Source organism: Desmodus rotundus, chromosome 9 (genome assembly GCF_022682495.2).
Source record: "Desmodus rotundus isolate HL8 chromosome 9, HLdesRot8A.1, whole genome shotgun sequence".
NCBI lineage: Eukaryota > Metazoa > Chordata > Mammalia > Chiroptera > Phyllostomidae > Desmodus > Desmodus rotundus.
The window spans coordinates 63,161,503-63,180,044 of NC_071395.1; the positions used below are offsets into that span (position 1 = coordinate 63,161,503).

An 18,542-nucleotide genomic window follows, 5' to 3' on the forward strand; every position below is an offset into this window, starting at 1 on the left:
GGTCCTGAAAATGGCAATACCAATGGAACATTACACTAGAAAACCACTTTTCTTCTCCCCAATACCCAGCTCACAATAATAATAAAAAAGCTGCTGGTTGCCATAGTTGCCAATTCAACATATCTTTTTGCACTTGTGCCCATTAGTGTTACTAAACATCAAGAAAAGGAATAAGGCTAAAGATAAATGGTGTTGCCATCTAATGGATAGTTTTTGGTCCAACTTAATGTCCCATACACTTTATTCTCTCCATAAGTCAAACCAAAGATAAGACAGATATACTTTTGGGTTGGTCAAAAAGTTTGTGTGGTTTTCTTTCGTAAAATAAAAGACACATTTTCATTTTCACCAATAACTTTAATGATTTGGATATTTTGAGTATGCTGGCTATCTCCCACATGGTATAACATTGATTGTTTTCAATTAATGCCTAGATTTCATCAACTTCAACTGGTCTACCTGACTGTGGAGCATTGTCCAGTGAGAAATCTCCAACATGAAACTTCACAAACCACTTTTGACACTTCTGATCAGTCACAGCACCTTCTCCATACACTGCACTAATCTTTCTTTGCATTTCAGTTGCATTTTTACCTTTCTGGAAATAATAAAGCATAATATGCTGAAAATGTTGTGTATTTCCTTCCATCTTCGATATTAAAATGGCTGCACAGAAATTTACCACTTTTGATGTTATTTAAAAATGCATGCTGATATGACAACTGTCACAATACAGTCTAACAAAATTGTTTCAAATGAAGTTGAAGACAGCTAAGCACTACTAGAGCCATCGTACAGAAAAAACCAAACAAACTTTTTGGCCAACCCAATACATCACAATTAGAAAAATCAAAAATGATATGAAACTAGAGAGTGGTCAAAACTTAGACTGTGACAGTTTGTGTACATACTCCTGACTCTTTATGAATAATACCTCCCCTAAGCCAACTTCCCATCCATCTCCTCTCAAGCCTCAATGCAATAAACAAGGCTGACATTCAACACAGACCCCGATCCTGTGCCCACAGGCATGGCTCTGCCCGGTGTACTTCCCACTGATCACAGGCAATTAACATACTGCTTTTCAGGAAGCCATGGACAAAAAGATTTACAGAGAGAGGCATAAAAACAGACAACAAATCAGTAAGAATATGAAATGAACTACTATTTTTCTAAGATTATCACACCAAAATATTTTCTAAGGTAATTCTTTTTCGTTGAATCCCAATTAGTAGATGCTAAATAAAGTCAAACAAAAAGGAAAATGTGATGAAAATACGATTTTCTTCTGTTCCCAACCCCCACATTAGATGCATTTCATGGTTCAAAGTGAGTCATGTCACCAACGGCAGTACCATTTTCACCCTAAAAGATTCCTCATCATCCCTGTGATCAGTTCAGCACTTCTAAAAGGATGACCTGTTACCTGCTCTGTGACTCCATTCTAGTGTATCCCCCAGATGTACACAAAATAGAAAACACCTTGAATGACACAAATCTCACTCCATACCGGAAACCTGTGGATGTGAAACGAATATCACGGTTTAGATCTTCTTCATTGCTGTTCCCTTCATCATTAAAATTCTTCCCAAACTACTTATTGGCAGGGTACACTTTGGTTGAATTAATGCCCCTAAAATTTTAGATAGTTATGGTCCAGGATTAGACCCAAGCCTACTATGGATCTATCAATGGTAATTAATTGGTCAATAAATAGTATTATTTAAAAAAAAACCAAACTGCTGCTTTATATGCTGATTTAACAAATACTGGCTTTGTTTGTGCCAGGTATAGTTTTAAGTGTTGGAGACACAGAATCAAACAGGCTCACAAGGTCAGTGCCCTCATGGAGCTCATATTTTGCTGAGGGAGACAAACAATAAACAAGGAAACTCAATGGTTTTAAGGGGAATAAGTGCATGAAAGCCGTTGGGCAGAGTGCTGTCTTAATGACCTGCAGCTGCCTGTCAGTGCACTGCTCTCTGGTGCGGGGATGCCAGCTGTGCGGGCTCTGGCTCCGGGAAAAGCCCTGGGCAGAGGGAAGAGCAGGTCCAAGCCCAGAGGAAACCAGCCCACCTGTCGCAGGAGCAGAAAGGCCTGTTAGGAAGGGTAGGGGCGAGGTGGCATGGAGGGGAGAGGTTCTGAGAAGCCGGACACTCAGGGTGGGCATTCAAGCCTGAAAGGACCCAGGTTTGATTCGGAGTCTCATGGGCACCTGCTGGAGGGTTTTAGATTGGTGTGTGCATTTATGTATATGAGGCCTGATGTTTTCAAAGCCCACTTTGAAAACCATCTCTCCAACTGCTGAGGGGAAAAGGTTAACTGAGAATATAAAGGGCCCCATTTAAAAACATAAAATGCCTATGTACTTATGAGAGGAAACTATTTAAACCACTTAAATATCAATTATATATCAAAGCAGATATAAAATATATTTTTTACTTTTGTACTTACATACACTCATACATCAACAATTTTACTACAAAGCAAGCTACTCTGACTAGAGGTGGGATACGATATATAAGCCTTCATCACGTGTCTGGGGCCCCACGCTGGCAAAGAAACAAGACTGGGCCTCCCACAGACTTCTGGCAGGTAGACAGAACTGGACTAATCTTGTTGAGAACAATCTTGTTGAGAAGTAGGTGGACTGACAATTTGATAACCTTTGATCAAGTGATTCCATTCTCTGGAATCTATCCTAAGGAAAGATTCAGGAATGTCCCTAATATTCCATATACCTACGGTGCTCATCACAGTGTGATTCATAAAGAGGAGCAATTTAAATGTCCACTCTTAGGAAAGCATTAAATAAATGATATACGGAAATGGTATACAGTTACTAAAAACCACATCTTTAGTATGGGATAGGGGGAAATTACATATTCACTATAACTCCACATTTGTAAATCATAAAAATAGGTACTGGGATAAAAATAATTTAAAAATGTAAAATAAAATACTCTGCCTCAGCCTTTATATCTTAGAATTGAAATTATAGATATTTAATTCTTTGTATATTTTATGTATTTTCAAAAAATTTCTATATTGTTAATGTATAACTACAAATTTTAAAGTGTTATTTAACAAATCTGAGCACTTACTACATAGACTAACAAGAAGCACTATGGTGGATAAGGAGGAAAGTCTGGTATGTTTTTATGCTGAAGGAGCCTAGAGTCTCATAGGGGAGAGTTTTCACATTTTTGCTTTTTTAAAGTGCAGTTGAATTGTAAAACCCCAGCAGCTTATCAGGGCAGGGGCTCTTGCTATTTGATTAAATGGAATTTCCCCGAGTCTAGGACAATGGTTGGTAGAGATGAGACTATAATAAATAATTGGCAGCTCTGTGTCCCAAACAGAGAATGATCCAGTCCAGCTTGACATTAATCAAATACTGTATAGGCTCTCAGCCTGTACTGAACTTCAAAAAGAGAGTTGGCATTGAACACAGTTACTCATTAAGCCATTAAATGACATTTCCAAAAAAGTCAAGATAAAAAGCTAAGATGAAAGAAAGCTCTTGTGACAGCCACAAGATTAAAATTTCACAGAGAAGTGGAACAGATTCAAAAATGTTTAAATAGCAAAACATGTACTAGTAGTATATAAAACAAAAGGAGTTATTTGAATATATACTACAGCATTCAGTTAATCTGATAGGCTATTTTTTCCAAAGAAAATAAAATTGTTACTATGAAAATAGGATAAAAAAGGGAAACCTCATTTAAAAGAGAATCAAGAGGTCTGAAGGCAGAGCTCACATGCATTACCACCTCAGTTACAGAGCCCAACAGGAAAAGAGGGCACCTTTCATTCCCAACAGGAATCATCTCTGCTACTCCAGCAGAAGAAAGATTTTCTCCTCAACTAGCAACACACCCAGCCAATGAGAAACCTCTGTGCTCAGCCAATGGGAAGACACTGCACTTGGAACTTCGGGTTTCCTCCAATGGGCATTTTGTTTATAATGGACCCTCTCAACATCCCCCTTTTCCCTGTAAAGTAAGGTTCCTCTCATTTGTTCTCAGGACTTGCCTATGGTTTTGCCATAGTTTACATGTCCTGAATTGTAATTCCTCTGCTATTTCCAAGTAAACCCATTTCTGGTAAAAATAACTGGTGGTTTTATTTTTAAGGTTGACATTACCGAAAGAAGTCTATAAAAAATGAAAATGTGAGTATATGTGCGGAACACATACAGTACATAACAACTTACTCTCCCAAGCACATACTAGATTATTTGTACAATCCTATACATTTATAATCTTAATAAATAGATAGTTTTTAAAAAGTATATACTTTGCCAAAGTTGACCCAACAAAAGACAGAAAGTTTAAACAGACAGATTTTCAGAGAAGAAATTGTGAAAGCTATAAGGATAAACTGCTCCAAAATACCAGGTCAGTAAGAAGCTAGGAAAATTCCTGGGCAAGTGGAATGGGGAAGCTGAGACAAGGAGATTAAACATGGCCAAACGATTTGAAAAACTTACAGCCAGTTAGTGAATTGTAAGACCTTACCCTCCCTGACCAAGGACCCTGGAGATCAAATGGTTTACACTGCCCCTCCCTGATCAGAGAACACACAGCTTAAGTCACCCTGGTCAGGGACATAAAGGACAGAGACTCAGTTAATGCCATTAGTGCCAGCTCGATCCAAGGACAGATGAACTCAGGTGAACAAAAAGCCAATTAGAGCCAGGTAGACCCAAGATAAAGTACAATGGTAAAACAGACCAAAGAATAACCCCAAACTCCCCTGATATACACTGATATTTCAGCGTATTAAAAATGCATCTGGAAAGCTGACATTAAAAAAGCTGACAGTTGAAAGCTGACAATTCAACTGAAACTCTCCTCTAAGATTCTTACTGCAGAAGAAAAATAAAAACCCTTAAGACAAAGACCCAGTGCAGGCTTGCTCTAGAGCACGCCCGTGCCCCTTCTCAGGCATAAACTTTTTACTTCCTTTCTTCTACACTCTAAGGGTCCCCACAAGACTTGCAACCAGGGGAGCAGCAGGCAGTGGCAGCTAGATCCAGGCTAACCCCTTGAACCTGTCTCCGAGGCCCCTTTTCTCTGACTTCCCAGTGAGCTAAAGCAGCCCTGCCTTGGCTCACTTCTTTCCTATAGCAGTTCTATGGAGCCAAAGCAGAGCACTGCCTGGGCTCTCCTATTGCTCCTTGTAACCTAAGCCCTTCCTTTGTTTCACTGACTCCAGCTTTAGTAAACGTGCTCTCAGAATCACCTGGACTCGTGTTGTGAAATCTTTCCTCCATGAAGTCAGGAGCCCACACACTACAGGCCGGCCTTAGGCAGCCCTGCTCTGAGCTTGGTCCCTGTCTGGCAATAAAACATCAAACCTTTATAAAACAAGTTGTTCCTATACTATGTACATTCTCCTTATGAAGTGAATGTGATATTAATATCATTAATGCCAAACCCTAAGAAAGATTACACAAAAGTCAAACTACAGCCAATCTTACTTATAAATATCTTTGCAAAATTCTTATGTAAAAAAAGAATCCAACAGCTCAATATAAGAATAGTACATATAATCAGAATTTTTCAATATGAGGAAAACAATATTATTTGTCATCATAATAGATCTAAAGGAAAAAATTATAGGATCATGTCTAGAGGCAATAAAGTCATTTGACAAAGTGATCAACCATTCTTGTTGGAAACATTTAATAAAATAGACCCCATAAATACTTCCTGAACAGGATTTTTAAAAGTATGCACACACAGACTTGTGTGTATTTGTGTGTGTATATATGTGAGCCCCAAAGCCAGTATTATATAGAATAGAAATATTGGAAGCATTATCTCTAAAGTTCTGAACAAGACAAGCACACTAATACCATTAATACCACAATATTAATTCCATTAATGCCACAACAATTTGTTATACCATTAGAGGCGTTAGGCAAGAAAAAGAAATCAGTGGTAGTATAAAATCTTGAAAAGGAGACTAAAAATTAAGATTATTTGTAGATAATGTTATTATATCCTTGAAAAACCATAAGAATCAACTGAAAACTAGTGCAAACTATACAAGGAATTCAGAATTGTCACAATATACAAAATTCACATACAGTAATTAACAACAGCCACTTAAATTATATAATGAAAGGGAGGACCTCATTTACAATGACAACAAAAGAATAAAATGTTTGGGAATATACTTAACAGGACATGTATAAAAGCTTTACAAAGAAATGATAAAAGCATGCCTGAGCAGAAGCTAGCATTTCCAAAATATTCATCAGATATTTGAACATAAACATTGAGAGTATTAGAGAAGCACCCATTTTATGAAAACACAAATGACCTTCAGGTCTTGGACCAAGGTAATAACAGAGAAACTTTCCTTCTTCCATGCCTTTTAATTTTCTTTTTCTTGCCTAATTGCTCGGTCTTCAACTTCCAAGACATCCTTGTCTTGTTTCTGATCTTAGGAGAAAAGCTTTCTGTCTTTCATTATTGAGTATGATGTTGGCTGTCAGTTTATATATGGCCTTTATCATATTGAAGAATCATCTTTTTTGAATTACTTTTACATCTTTTTCTCTCCCATTTCATTTTTTAAATTGTGGTAAAATGTACATAACATAAATTTACCATTTTAAAGTATGTATACAATTCAGTGCCATTAAGTACAGTCACTGTCCCAAGCCCCTTTGATTTTAATGCCCCTATTATTTTTGGCAGCTAGAATTAAGTAATTTAATTCTTAATTAGGCCTTTGTTCACAGGTTAACCCCTCTTCCTGCCCCTTTTGTTCTCACAAATGTAGTCATAAGTTGCTGATGTGGTGCCCCTTGGTCAAGCAGAAGGAGATAACTTCAGGGTCATGAGGAAAATTTATGAATTTGTTCTATCAAAGAGAAGATGTCTTCAAGGTAGCCGCCACACCAGCTGCCACCACCCAGGAGTCTGTGACTAAAGAAACCTCTCTCAGTTCTTTAAAGAAGCCTTCTCTCTCAGTTCCCATGACCTGCCCCTCCCCTACTTCCCAGATGCACAGAACTCCCTACTTTTGTTTTTTGGGAGAGTTGGATTTGAGAGATCTCACTCCCCTGACCCCTCACCTAGGCCAAATCAGATAAACTGGTCTCTGTCTTCAAGCACCAGCATCTCAATGTTTTGGCCTATTAGTGCATTGGGTACTCGAACCTGAATTTGGGGAGGTATTCAGTAACATCAGCACCATCCACCCATCTCTAGAACTTTTTCATCACCCCAAATGGAAACCTTCAACAATGACCCCTCATTGCCCCCATTGCCCTCCAGGCCTTGGTAACCACCATTGTCTCTGTGTCTGTGAATTTGACTACTCTAGATGCCCCATGTATCTGGGATCATGCAATATCGATCCCCCGTTCACTTTATGTACTTTATGTATAACAAACTTCCTTTATTATATCTCTTGTTCACTCTACCTTTTGTTGTTTCTAGTTGGCTTTCATCTCCATTAAAATGTTCTTTTTCTCTTTCATTTCTTTCCTGAGTTTTAATTCTTGTTTGTCTTCTTCTATAGTCTTATTTTCTATCCTTTAATCTTGTACAGTATTTCTTTGGGCTTTTTTCCTTGTTTTCAAAGATTATGTTTCATTCTTTCAAGATACTGTGAGAATCACACATCTGGATAATTCTTCTTTTGTAGAAGACTTTTACCTCCCCTCTCTGAGAGGTATACGTATGCGTGTGTGTGCTACCTATGCGTGGGTCCTTTGCTCTTTTCTATTCCTGATCTGTGGACACAAACAGCTATGTCAGGCACGTATTTGCTGAAGAAGGGTGTGGTCAGAGTTAGGACAGGTGTCCAAGGCAGTCTGAGGATTCAGTTAAGGTTTGTTGTCTTAAACACCTTTCATAAAATCTATTATTCCCTGCCATGGAAATGTACATAAATAGTCAACAAACATATGACAAGGTGACCACTATCGTTAGTCCTCAGGCAAATGCAAGTTAACATCACAACGAGACAGCACTACATAACCCACCAGAACAGTCAAGTTTTAAAAAACTGCATTATCAAGCATTGGAGAAGAGGTAAGCTACCAGACTGTCATATAGTACTGGTGGGGACTATAAATTGTTGGAAATTATCTGACTAGTAAAATCCAACCTGTTAAACATTTATTTGCTTTCACCCAGAAATTCTGCAGTGTTGATTGGGTGGGGGCATAAGAGGGATGCTGGTAATGCTCTGGGTGGTAGATACCTAGGTCAGACAACTGTAATCATTCATTTTTTACATTTATAACTTATGCACTGTTTTGTACTTATTTCATATCTAGTAAAAATGTAATGGTGATTACCAAAAAATGGTAGCTTCTCTGCAAGGATTAGATGTTTGATTTCCTCAGTTGTCGTCCGGAAGAGCATTCTTAAAGGCAAGGGTGAAGAAGGCACCCTTCATTCTCTCAACCCTTGGGGCATGAAGGGCAAAATGTATGCCCAGGACTTCTGTCTTCCTTCTGGCCTTCGTTTCGTTTCCTAGCAAGCTGAACGATTTGTTCATTCTTAACTTATGTTCCCCTAGAAGGAGTAGGCCCATCGCTTACACGTTTTCATTTTTTAAATTTTTTAACCCTTTTACTCCACAGTGGAATCAATCTGAGGACCAGTCAACATAATTAGTGAAATGCGGTAAGTCTATAATCAAATTATAGGCTCTTTGGTAGCAAGTTGCAAAAATTCAGTTCAAGTTTCAGGTCCTTAACACTTGGAATTGTATTGGCTTATGGAACTGTGATGGTGTACTTCACAGAGGTACTTTCAGCTTCAAGCCTTACCTGGATACAAATAAGCTTGTCAAGACTGTCTCTGGGCTCTGTCTTCCTCTGTATCAGCTTTATTCTCAGCAAGTCCTTCCCCTTCAAGTGCCAACATATTAGTTACAGGTGGCTCTGGGATTATATCATCCATGTAGCTAGTGATCTCATGGGGAAAAAGCACAGAATTATCTTTCATGATAGTTCTAACAGAAGTTCCAGGGAGGGCTGAATGGCCACCTGCAGATTCCTCAATCAGTCCCTGCGGCAGGAGGATCTGATCCTCTAACTACAGGCATGGCTCATACGAAAACCCAGAGGTTGTGAAGGAGAGGGTGAAGGAGTGGATCACCCACAATAAAGAAACTGTCTTTAACAGCACAAAAGAAGGGAGAGAGTAGGAAGAGTAACGTATTTTTTGGACCATAAGACACACCTAGGTTTTAGAGGAGGAAAATAGGAAAAAAAATTGTGAAGCAAAAAATGTGGTAAAATATGTAATAACATAAATAACCCCTCCCCCCAGCGAGCCAGGTAAGCTATATTTGGACTATATGATGCACCCCCATTTTTCTCCCAAATGTTGGGGGAAGAGTGCATCTTAAAGTCTGAAAAATACGGTATTATGGCAGGCACTAAAATTACCACAGTCTACTATATTTCCTGGAAGAAAGAGATTGTGAGCACTCATCCCATAGTCCTATATGCTGCAGTGGTGATTTCCTGGGCCCATAGCTACTTAAATCAATGAGTATGAGGGAGGACACCAAAAAACCCAGAATTATCTTCTGGAAGTGTCTGTATCAGTGTACCCACTGCTGTTATTGTGAGAGGCTGCATTTGGCTTCAGTGAATTTTTTTTTTAAGACAACATATTTGCCCATTTCATGATGGGTGATTTACCAGCACACCTGACCAAACCGCGCTGAGTGATCAGCAGTTTTTGACCAAAGACGGCATGATCCCTGTGCCCACACTCCCTATTCACTTGATCTCACCCAAAGCTACTTTTTTGTTCCCCCAGGTGAAAAAAGTCCTCATAGGGAAATGTTTTGCCCATATGAAAGAGGTGAAACAAAAAACAGCAGAAGCACTAAAAGGCATCAAAATCGACAAGTTCAAAAACTGTTTTGAGCAGAGGAAAAGCATCTCAATAGGTGTAGAGCATCAAATGGAGAATACTTTGAAGGTGACTGAAACTTAAATATGAAAGAATAAATACACAATTTTTAATAAATAAATTCTGGTTTTTTTGTGTCCCCCCTCATATACCATATTCAAAAACTGGGAGAATGTTTCGACTTGGGAATTTGGTAAAAGAATTCCCAGGCCTCTTTCTGGTTCTATAAATATATTACATTTTTCTGCTAAGCATTTGGATGTGGTTTTAAAGTATGTCTAAAAACGCCATCAATTGATTTCTACAGCTAATGAAGAAAATGTTTGAGAGTTGGTGTGGAGTCAAACTCTTGCTGATTGTGCCATTAGACTCAGAATAGATTATTTTAAAGCTATCCTTACATCTTATCCTCAGCAGGAATAGCTCTTTGCTACTGAGACATTAAATTGCCTTAGATGATACTGATTTCTGTTCTATTTTCTGTTGAAAATGTGTTCATTACTTACATTTTTAAAAAAATTGTGGCATGGTTCATACCTCAATTTATCTAGTCACTTACATAATGTTTATTAGGGTTAAAAATTGTCACTCAGATTAGATTAAAAATATAATTGGGTAAACTCTGTGGTGAACTTTGAGCTGATTTAAAACATTGCTACAGGATAGAGGAAAGATGGCAGTGAGATAGGTGGGAGCAGAGTCCATTTCCCTTTGCACACGGGTGAAACACCTACCGATCTACTGAGGAACAAAGTGAACAGCCAACAGTACCCCAGCATTTATGAAGATAGGAGACCAAAAAGTATAGAGGACACTGAAAAAACAGACGGTAAGGGGATTGCTTCGGGACAAAAAGGTCCCTGGGACCAGCGCGGGGACCAGGGTGACTGCAGCCCCAGGCCCGCGCCTGCCGGGCCTGCTGCAGGACTCCTGGGAGAGAGCTGAGTTAACAGCTCCCTCCCCTGCCAAACAATGCTTGAGCAGCACCGAGAGAGACATGGTTGCTTGAAGTCGCAGGGAGGGGAATAAGGACGAAGTGGTAAACCCACGGAGACCATGTGCACCAGCTGGGGAGAGTTGAGAGTTGGGCCGAGTGGGGCCCTAACCTGGAGAGTCCCCAGTGTAGCTGGAGAGGACAGACCCTTCCTTATATGGAGGGAGTCACAGGATTGAGCAAGAGGATTTTCCCAAAAAGAAAAAGACCCTCGGGGGCACTTTGGGGAATTCCCCTGCAGCAACAGCTCCAGTCTCCTCTCCACCTGGCTGCCCAGCACACCTGCGGGGTTGTGGGGGGCATCAGCCCAAATCTGAAGCACGGGAAGAGTGCAACTCGGAGGGACCTGAGACCACAGGCAGTGACTGGGGAGAGTGCAACTCAGAGAGACCTGAGACCACGGGCATCAGGGAGAGTACACATCATGGAAGGCCCCCCGTGCACACACCCATAGCCCAGAGGAGGGTGAGTGCCTGAACCTGTGGGTCCGGGGGCCGCTGGAGAGCTGGGCTGGAGCCCCAATAAACTGCAAACTATATCAACATGAAAAAGGAAATAGAAACTATCAACAAGGGCCAAGAGGAAATGAAGAATACAATTTCTGAACTGAAGAACACAGTAGAAGGAATCAAAAGCAGGCTCGATGAAGCAGAGGATCGGATCAGCGAACTGGAGGATAAGGTAGAAAAAAACACCCAGAATGATCAAGGAAAGGAAAAGAGGCTCAGAAAGAATGAAGAGGGGTTAAGGGAAATGCAGGACAACATGGAACGTAATAATATCCGTGTAATAGGGATACCAGAAGGAGAAGAAGAAGAGCAAGGGATAGAAAATCTGTTTGAAAAAGTAATGATGCAAAATTTCCCTAATTTGGTGAGAGAAAAAGTCACACAAATCCAGGAATCACAGAGTCCCAAGCAAGAGGAACCCAAAGAGGCCCACTGCAAGACACATCATCATTAAAATGGCAAAATTCCAAGACAAAGAGAGAAACTTAAAGGCAGCAAGGGAGAAACAGGAAGTAACATACAAGGGAGCCCTGATAAGGTTAGCAGCTGACTTCTCAATGTTCCAAGCCAGAAGAGAATGGCAAAAAATATTCCAAGTAATGAGAACCAGAGGCCTGCAACCAAGACTACTTTACCCAGCAAGGCTCTCAATCAAGATAGAAGGCCAAATAAGGAGTTTCCCAGACAAAAGAAGTCTAAGAGAATATACCTCCACCAAACCAGCTCTGCAAGAGATGCTAAAGGGACTGCTTTAAGGAAAGGAAGGAAAAGAGAGAGAGAGAGAGAAACACAGGTACAAAAAAATGGCAATGAATAACTACCTATCAATAATAACCTTAAATGTAAATGGATTAAATGTTCCAATCAAAAGACATAGAATAGCTGAATGGATAAGAAAGCATGACCCACACATATGCTGCCTACAAGAGACCCACCTCAGGACAAAAGACCTACACAGACTGAAGGTGAAGGGCTATAAACAAATTTTCCAAGCAAATGGAGAGGAAAAAAAAAAAAAAGCAGGAGTAGCAATACTCATATCAGACAAAATAGACTTCAAAAAAAGGGCCATAAACAGAGACCCAGAAGGTCACTTCATAATACTCAAGGGAAGAGTCCACCAACAACACATAAACATTATAAATATATATGCTCCTAAAACATGAGCACCCAAATACATGAAGAAAATCTTGGAGGACTTCAAGAAGGATATTGACGGCAACACAATTTTAGTAGGGGATTTTAACACCCCATTGTCAAAGATGGACAGATCTTCCAAACAAAATATCAACAAAGATATTGTGGCATTGAACAACACCACAATGCCACAGATGAAATGTACTTAACTGATATATATACAGCTTTTCATCCCAAAGAAGCAAAATACACATTCTTTTCAAATGCACATGAAACATTTTCAAAGAAAGACCACATGATAGGACACAAAACAAGCCTCAACAAGTTCAAGAAAATTGAAATCATATCAAGCATTTTCTCTGACCACAAGGTACTGAAACTAGAAGCAAACCTCAAGGAAAAAACCCCAAAACACTAAAAAACATGGACATTGAATAGCATGCTATTAAACAATGAATGGGTGAAGAATGAGATTAGGGAAGAAATCAAAAAGTTTCTGGAAACAAACAAAAATGAACTCATGACAATCCAAAACTGTGGGACACAGTGAAGACAGTCCTGAGAGGGAAGTTCATAGCGATACAGGCTTGCCTGAAAAAGATAGAACCATTTCAAATAAACAGCCTAACACTACACCTACAAGAACTCGAGGAACAACAACAAAGACAGCCCAGAGCAAGTAGAAGGAAGGAAAGAACCAAGATCAGGGCAGAGTTAAATGACATAGAGACTAAAAGCACAATTCTAAGGATCAATAAATCCAGGTGCTGGTTCTTTGAAAAGATAAACAAAATCGACAAGCCTTTAAGCAGCCTCATCAAGAAAAAGACAGAACCCAAATAAACACAATTAGAAATGAAAGAGGAGAGATTGCAACCGATACCACAGAAATACAAAGGATTGTAAGAAATTACTACAAAGAATTATATGCCAAGAAATGTGAAAACCTAGGGGAAATGGACAAATTTCTAGAAAAATATAATTTCCCAAACTGATGAAGAAGAAGCAGAAAGCCTGAACAGACCAATACCAGTTGATGAAATCGAAGCAATAATCAAAAAGCTTCTGACACACAAAAGCCCTGGACCAGATGGTTTCACAGGAGAATTCTACAGAGCATTTAAGGGAGAGCTAATTCCCATCCTCCACAGATTATTTCAAAAAGTTCAAGAAGATGGAAGACTCCCAAACTCGTTTTATGAAGCCAACATCATCCTAATCCCCAAACCAGATAAAGACATAATAAAGAAAGAAAACTTCAGGCCAATATCACTGAAGAACATAGATGCTAAAATCCTCAACAAAATATTGGTAAACCACATCCAGCAATACATTAAAAAGATCATACACCATGATCAAGTGGGATTCATCCCAGGGATGCAAGAATGGTACAATATTCGCAAATTAATAAACATAATACACCACATAAACAAAGACAAAAACCACATGATCATATCAATAGATGTGGAAAAAGCATTTGATAAGGCACAGCACCCATTCATGATTAAAACACTCAGCATGGCGGGAATAGAGGGAGCATTCCTCAACATCATAAAGGCCATGTATGAGAGACCTAAAACCAACATCATACTCAATGGACAAAAACTTAGAGTTTTCCCACTAAGATCAGGAACAAGACAAGGATGCCCTCTCTCACCACTCCTGTTCAACATAGTATTGGCAGTCCTAGCCACAGCAATAAGACAAGAAAAAGCAATAAAAGGCATCCTAATTGGAAGGGAGGAAATGAAACTGTCATTTTTTGCTGATGACATGACAGTGTACATAGAAAATCTTATAGACTCCACCAAAAAACTACTCAACCTAATAAATGAATTTGGCAAAACAACTGGATACAAAGTCAATACTAAGAAATCAAACGCTTCTTGTATACCAACAATGAAACATCAGAAACAGAAACCAGGGGAAAAAAATCCCATTTGATATAGCAACAAGAAAAATAAAGTACCTAGGAATAAACCTAACCAAGGAGGTAAAAGACCTGTACTCAGAAAACTACACAACACTGAAGAAAGAAATCAAGGAAGACACAAACAAATGGAAGCATATACCATGCTCATGGATTGGAAGAATTAACATCATCAAAATGGCCATACTACCCAAAGCGATTTATAGATTCAATGCAATCCCTATTAAAGTACCCATGACACACTTCACAGATATAGAACAAACATTTCAGAAATTCATATGGAACCACAAACGACCCCGAATAGCTGCAGCAATTTTGAGAAAGAAGAACAAAGCAGGAGGGATCACAATACCTGATATCAAACTGTATTACAAGGCCACTGTAATCAAAAACAGCCTGGTACTGGCATAAAAAGAGGCACATAGACCAATGGAACAGAACAGAGGGCCCAGAAATAAACCCAAGTCTTTACGGTCAATTAATATTTGACAAAGGAGGCAGGAGCATAAAATGGGGCAAAAACAGCCTCTTCAACAAATGGTGTTGGGAGATCTGGACAGCTACGTGCAAAAAAATGAAACTCGATCACCAACTTACGCCATACACAAAAATAAACTCAAGGTGGATAAAAGACTTAAATATAAGTCCTAACACCATAAAAGTCCTAGTGGAAAACATTGGCAGGAAGATCTCAGACATTCCACGCAGCAACATCCTCACAGACATGTCCCCTAAAGGAAGGGACATAAAGGAAAGAATAAACAAATGGGACCTCATCAAAATAAAAAGCTTCTGCATGGCTAAAGAAAACAACATTAAAGTGAAAAGAGAACCAACAGTATGGGAAAACATATTCGCCAATGATCCCTCAGACAAGGGCCTGGTCTCCAAAATATATCAAGAACTCACACGACTCCACTCCAGGAAGACAAACAACCCAAAAATGGGCAAAGGACTTGAACATATACTTCTCCAAGAAGGACATACAGAGGGCCCAGAGACATATGAAAAGATGCTCAGCATCACTAGCCATCTTTCACCAAATTAAAACCACAATGAGGTACCATCTCACACCACTCAGAGTGGCCAACATAAACAAATCAACAAACAAATGTTGGAGAGGATGCAGAGAAAAGGGAACCCTAGTAATGCATTGTTGGTGGGAATGAAGACTGGTGTGGCCACTGTGGAAAACAGTATGGAATTTCCTCAAAAAACTAAAAATGGAACTACCTTTTGACCCAGCAATTCCGCTGCTGGGATTATACCCTAAGAACCTTGAAACACCAATCCAAAAGAACGTATGCACCCCAATGTTCATAGCAGCACAATTTACAATAGCCAAGTACTGGAAGCAACCTAAGTGCCCATCAGCAAATGAGTATATCCAAAAACTATGGTATATTTACACAATGGAATTCTATGCAGCAGAGAGAAAGAAGGAGCTTATACCCTTTGCAACAGCACGCATGGAACTGGAGAGCATTATGCTAATTGAAATAAGCCAGGTGGTGAGGGACAAATACCATATGATCTCACCTTTAACTGGAACATAATCAATAGAAGAAAAAAGCAAACAAAATATAACCAGAGACATTGAAGTTAAGAGCAATCTAACAATAGCCAGAGGGGAGGGGGGAAGGGATGGTGGGGAGAAGGGTTTTCAGGAACTACTATAAAGGACACATGGACAAAACCAAGGGGAGGGTGGAAGCTGGGGAGGGAAGTGGGTTTGGCTGGGGTGGGGAAGAGACGTGTAGAAAATGCAGACAACTGTAGTTGAACAACAATAAAATAATTTTAAATATTATATATCATGGAAAAAATAAAACATTGCTACACAGTTCTAGATATTGATGTTAGACAGTTGGCCTGCTGTGCACAGGTAACTCGTGCAGTTAGTTATGGAGTTGCTTTAAAGACTTGGTGCTGTTAAAGCTACAACTTTTCCCTGTAATGTAAGAAGACTGCTCACCTGCAGTCTCCCATTTAGCCATGACATCTCTGGGTGGACTTTTTATTTTTTTCCTCCAAAAGAACACAAGAGAGAAGTGGAGGTAATGAAGAGTTTGATGGTCATGCCAACTTCCTTCCTTCACCAAGAATCTCTTTATTGTTTTTAAAGATTTTATTTACTTATTTTTAGAGACAGGGGAAGGGAGGGAGAAAGAGAGAGAAACATTGATTCGAGAAATATCTATCATACATCGAATGTAAGCTCCATGACTGAATTTGCAACCCAGACATGTGCCCTGACTGGGAATCGAACCTAATGTAACCATTTGCTTTATGGGACGACGTTCAACCTACTAAGCCACATCAGCCAGGGCAAGAATCTCTCTTTAAATAAGCCTCAAATTTTACAGGCTGCTGAGAAAGCCACAATAACGGACAGTGCCAAGACACTGAGACTAGAGTATTTGAGAGTTTACTATTCATTTTTTCGAGTACCTACTATTGGCCATGTTCTATAATGAGAATGATATTACAGTGAACATGAAAAAGTCCCTGACTTTTAAGACATTCGGTGGGGAAGAGAGACATAAAGAAGTAAACTAAAACAGGGTAAGGGACAGAGCAGCAGAACTTGCGACTTTAGACATGGTGGTCAGTGAAGGCTTCTTTAAAGAGGTAACATTTAAGCAGAGATTGAACTAAGTGAGAAAGTTAGCTGAGCACTCAGGCAAAGAAAACAGCAGAGTGCAAAAGCTCTGAGGTGGGAACACAGTGTTCAGTGAACAGCAAGGAAACCGCTTCAACTAAGTGAGAGAATACTACAAAATGAGGTTTGAGAGGAAGCTGGGGGCCAGGTCATATAGGGCTTGTAGAATATGGTGTAGTTTTGGATTTTATTCTAAATGTCATAGTAAGTAGAAGGTTGTGAGCAGGGAAGTAACATAGTCAAGGTACCTTCTGAAAGGGTTGCTAACAGGTAGGTGGAGGAAAGGCTGTATATATAGCAAGTTGCACTAGTCAGGATCCAGCCGTGAAAAGAGAAACTGCTCTATAGTTATTTCAGGTGCAGGGAATTTTAAGAGTAATAAATTTCAAAAGGAAGACTGGGGTGATGTAGATTAGACGCTGTTCCAAATACCCCTGGCTGGAACCCATAGGAAGGGGACCTGCTTCTGTGCCATTTGGAGATGCTGTCACCGCCCTCCTCCATGTACTAGATGCGCCACCTCGACCAAGGTAGGAACTGCTAGAGTCAGGAATCATCCCACCTCCACCTCCAATATGGAAATGGCCAGCAACTGCTGCACGATTGAATCCAGGAGCAAAAGTTACTTTCCTCCCCCTGCCTTTTTATTACCTGCTCAGGCCTCCCACTGGCAGAAGGAGCCAGGTGGTCTGAGCGCTGGGCCCCTGCATGACGGAGTGTAGAATGGCACATGCAGATCTGAGGCTTGACAGACCACCTCCAGGTGCAGGGAAGCAGGGAAGCTGGTAGGATGCTGGTGCATCTCCAGCACAGGTGGAAATGATTCTGACTTGGACTGGGGAGAAGTGGTTGGCTTAGATCTATTTTTTTGAAGACAGGGCCAAAGAAAAGCGTCAGGAATGATTCCAAGGCCTTTGGCCTGAGTGGGATGAAAGGCGGTACCATTTATCGAGATTGGGAACACTGGAGGAGGCGTGTGTTTTCCTTGGTGGATGAGGATACATCAAAAGTTCTACCTGAAGCGAACTTGGCGATGCTTACTGGAAGTTCAAATACAGGTGAGTTGAACAGACGTACCCCTTGGAGTTCAGAGGAAAGAGTGAGACCGCAGGTGGAATGGGAAACTTCTCTGACCACCTCAGGACTGGATGAGGAGCGACTGTGACCAGAGAAGAGGGCCAAGGACACGGCCCTGGGGCACCTGAGCCCTTAGCACGGGTGTCAAACTCATTGTCACCGGGGCCACATTGGCCTCGCGGTTGCCTTCAAGGGCCAAATGTAATTTCAACTCCTTAACAGTTAAGGAGTAGTTACATTTATAAACTCCTAAAATTATTTTGGCCCTTTGAAGGCAAACGCGAGGCTGATGTGTCCCCTTGGAAAATGAGTTTGATGACATCCCTGC

The 18,542-nt window shown here is 40.1% G+C and overlaps 1 protein-coding gene across 1 annotated transcript in view; it reads left to right on the plus strand.

Annotated features, from left to right (window-relative positions):
- The window catches only part of SLC47A1 (solute carrier family 47 member 1), an 82,148-nt gene extending 81,551 nt beyond the window's left edge, over positions 1 to 597 (plus strand). Inside the window, exon 13 of the mRNA XM_071219284.1 lies at positions 435 to 597. Coding sequence (XP_071075385.1) covers positions 435 to 564 — 130 coding nt within the window. The 3' untranslated portion in view covers positions 565 to 597. The remainder of the gene's footprint in view (positions 1 to 434) is intronic.
- The last annotated feature ends 17,945 nt before the right edge of the window (positions 598 to 18,542 follow it).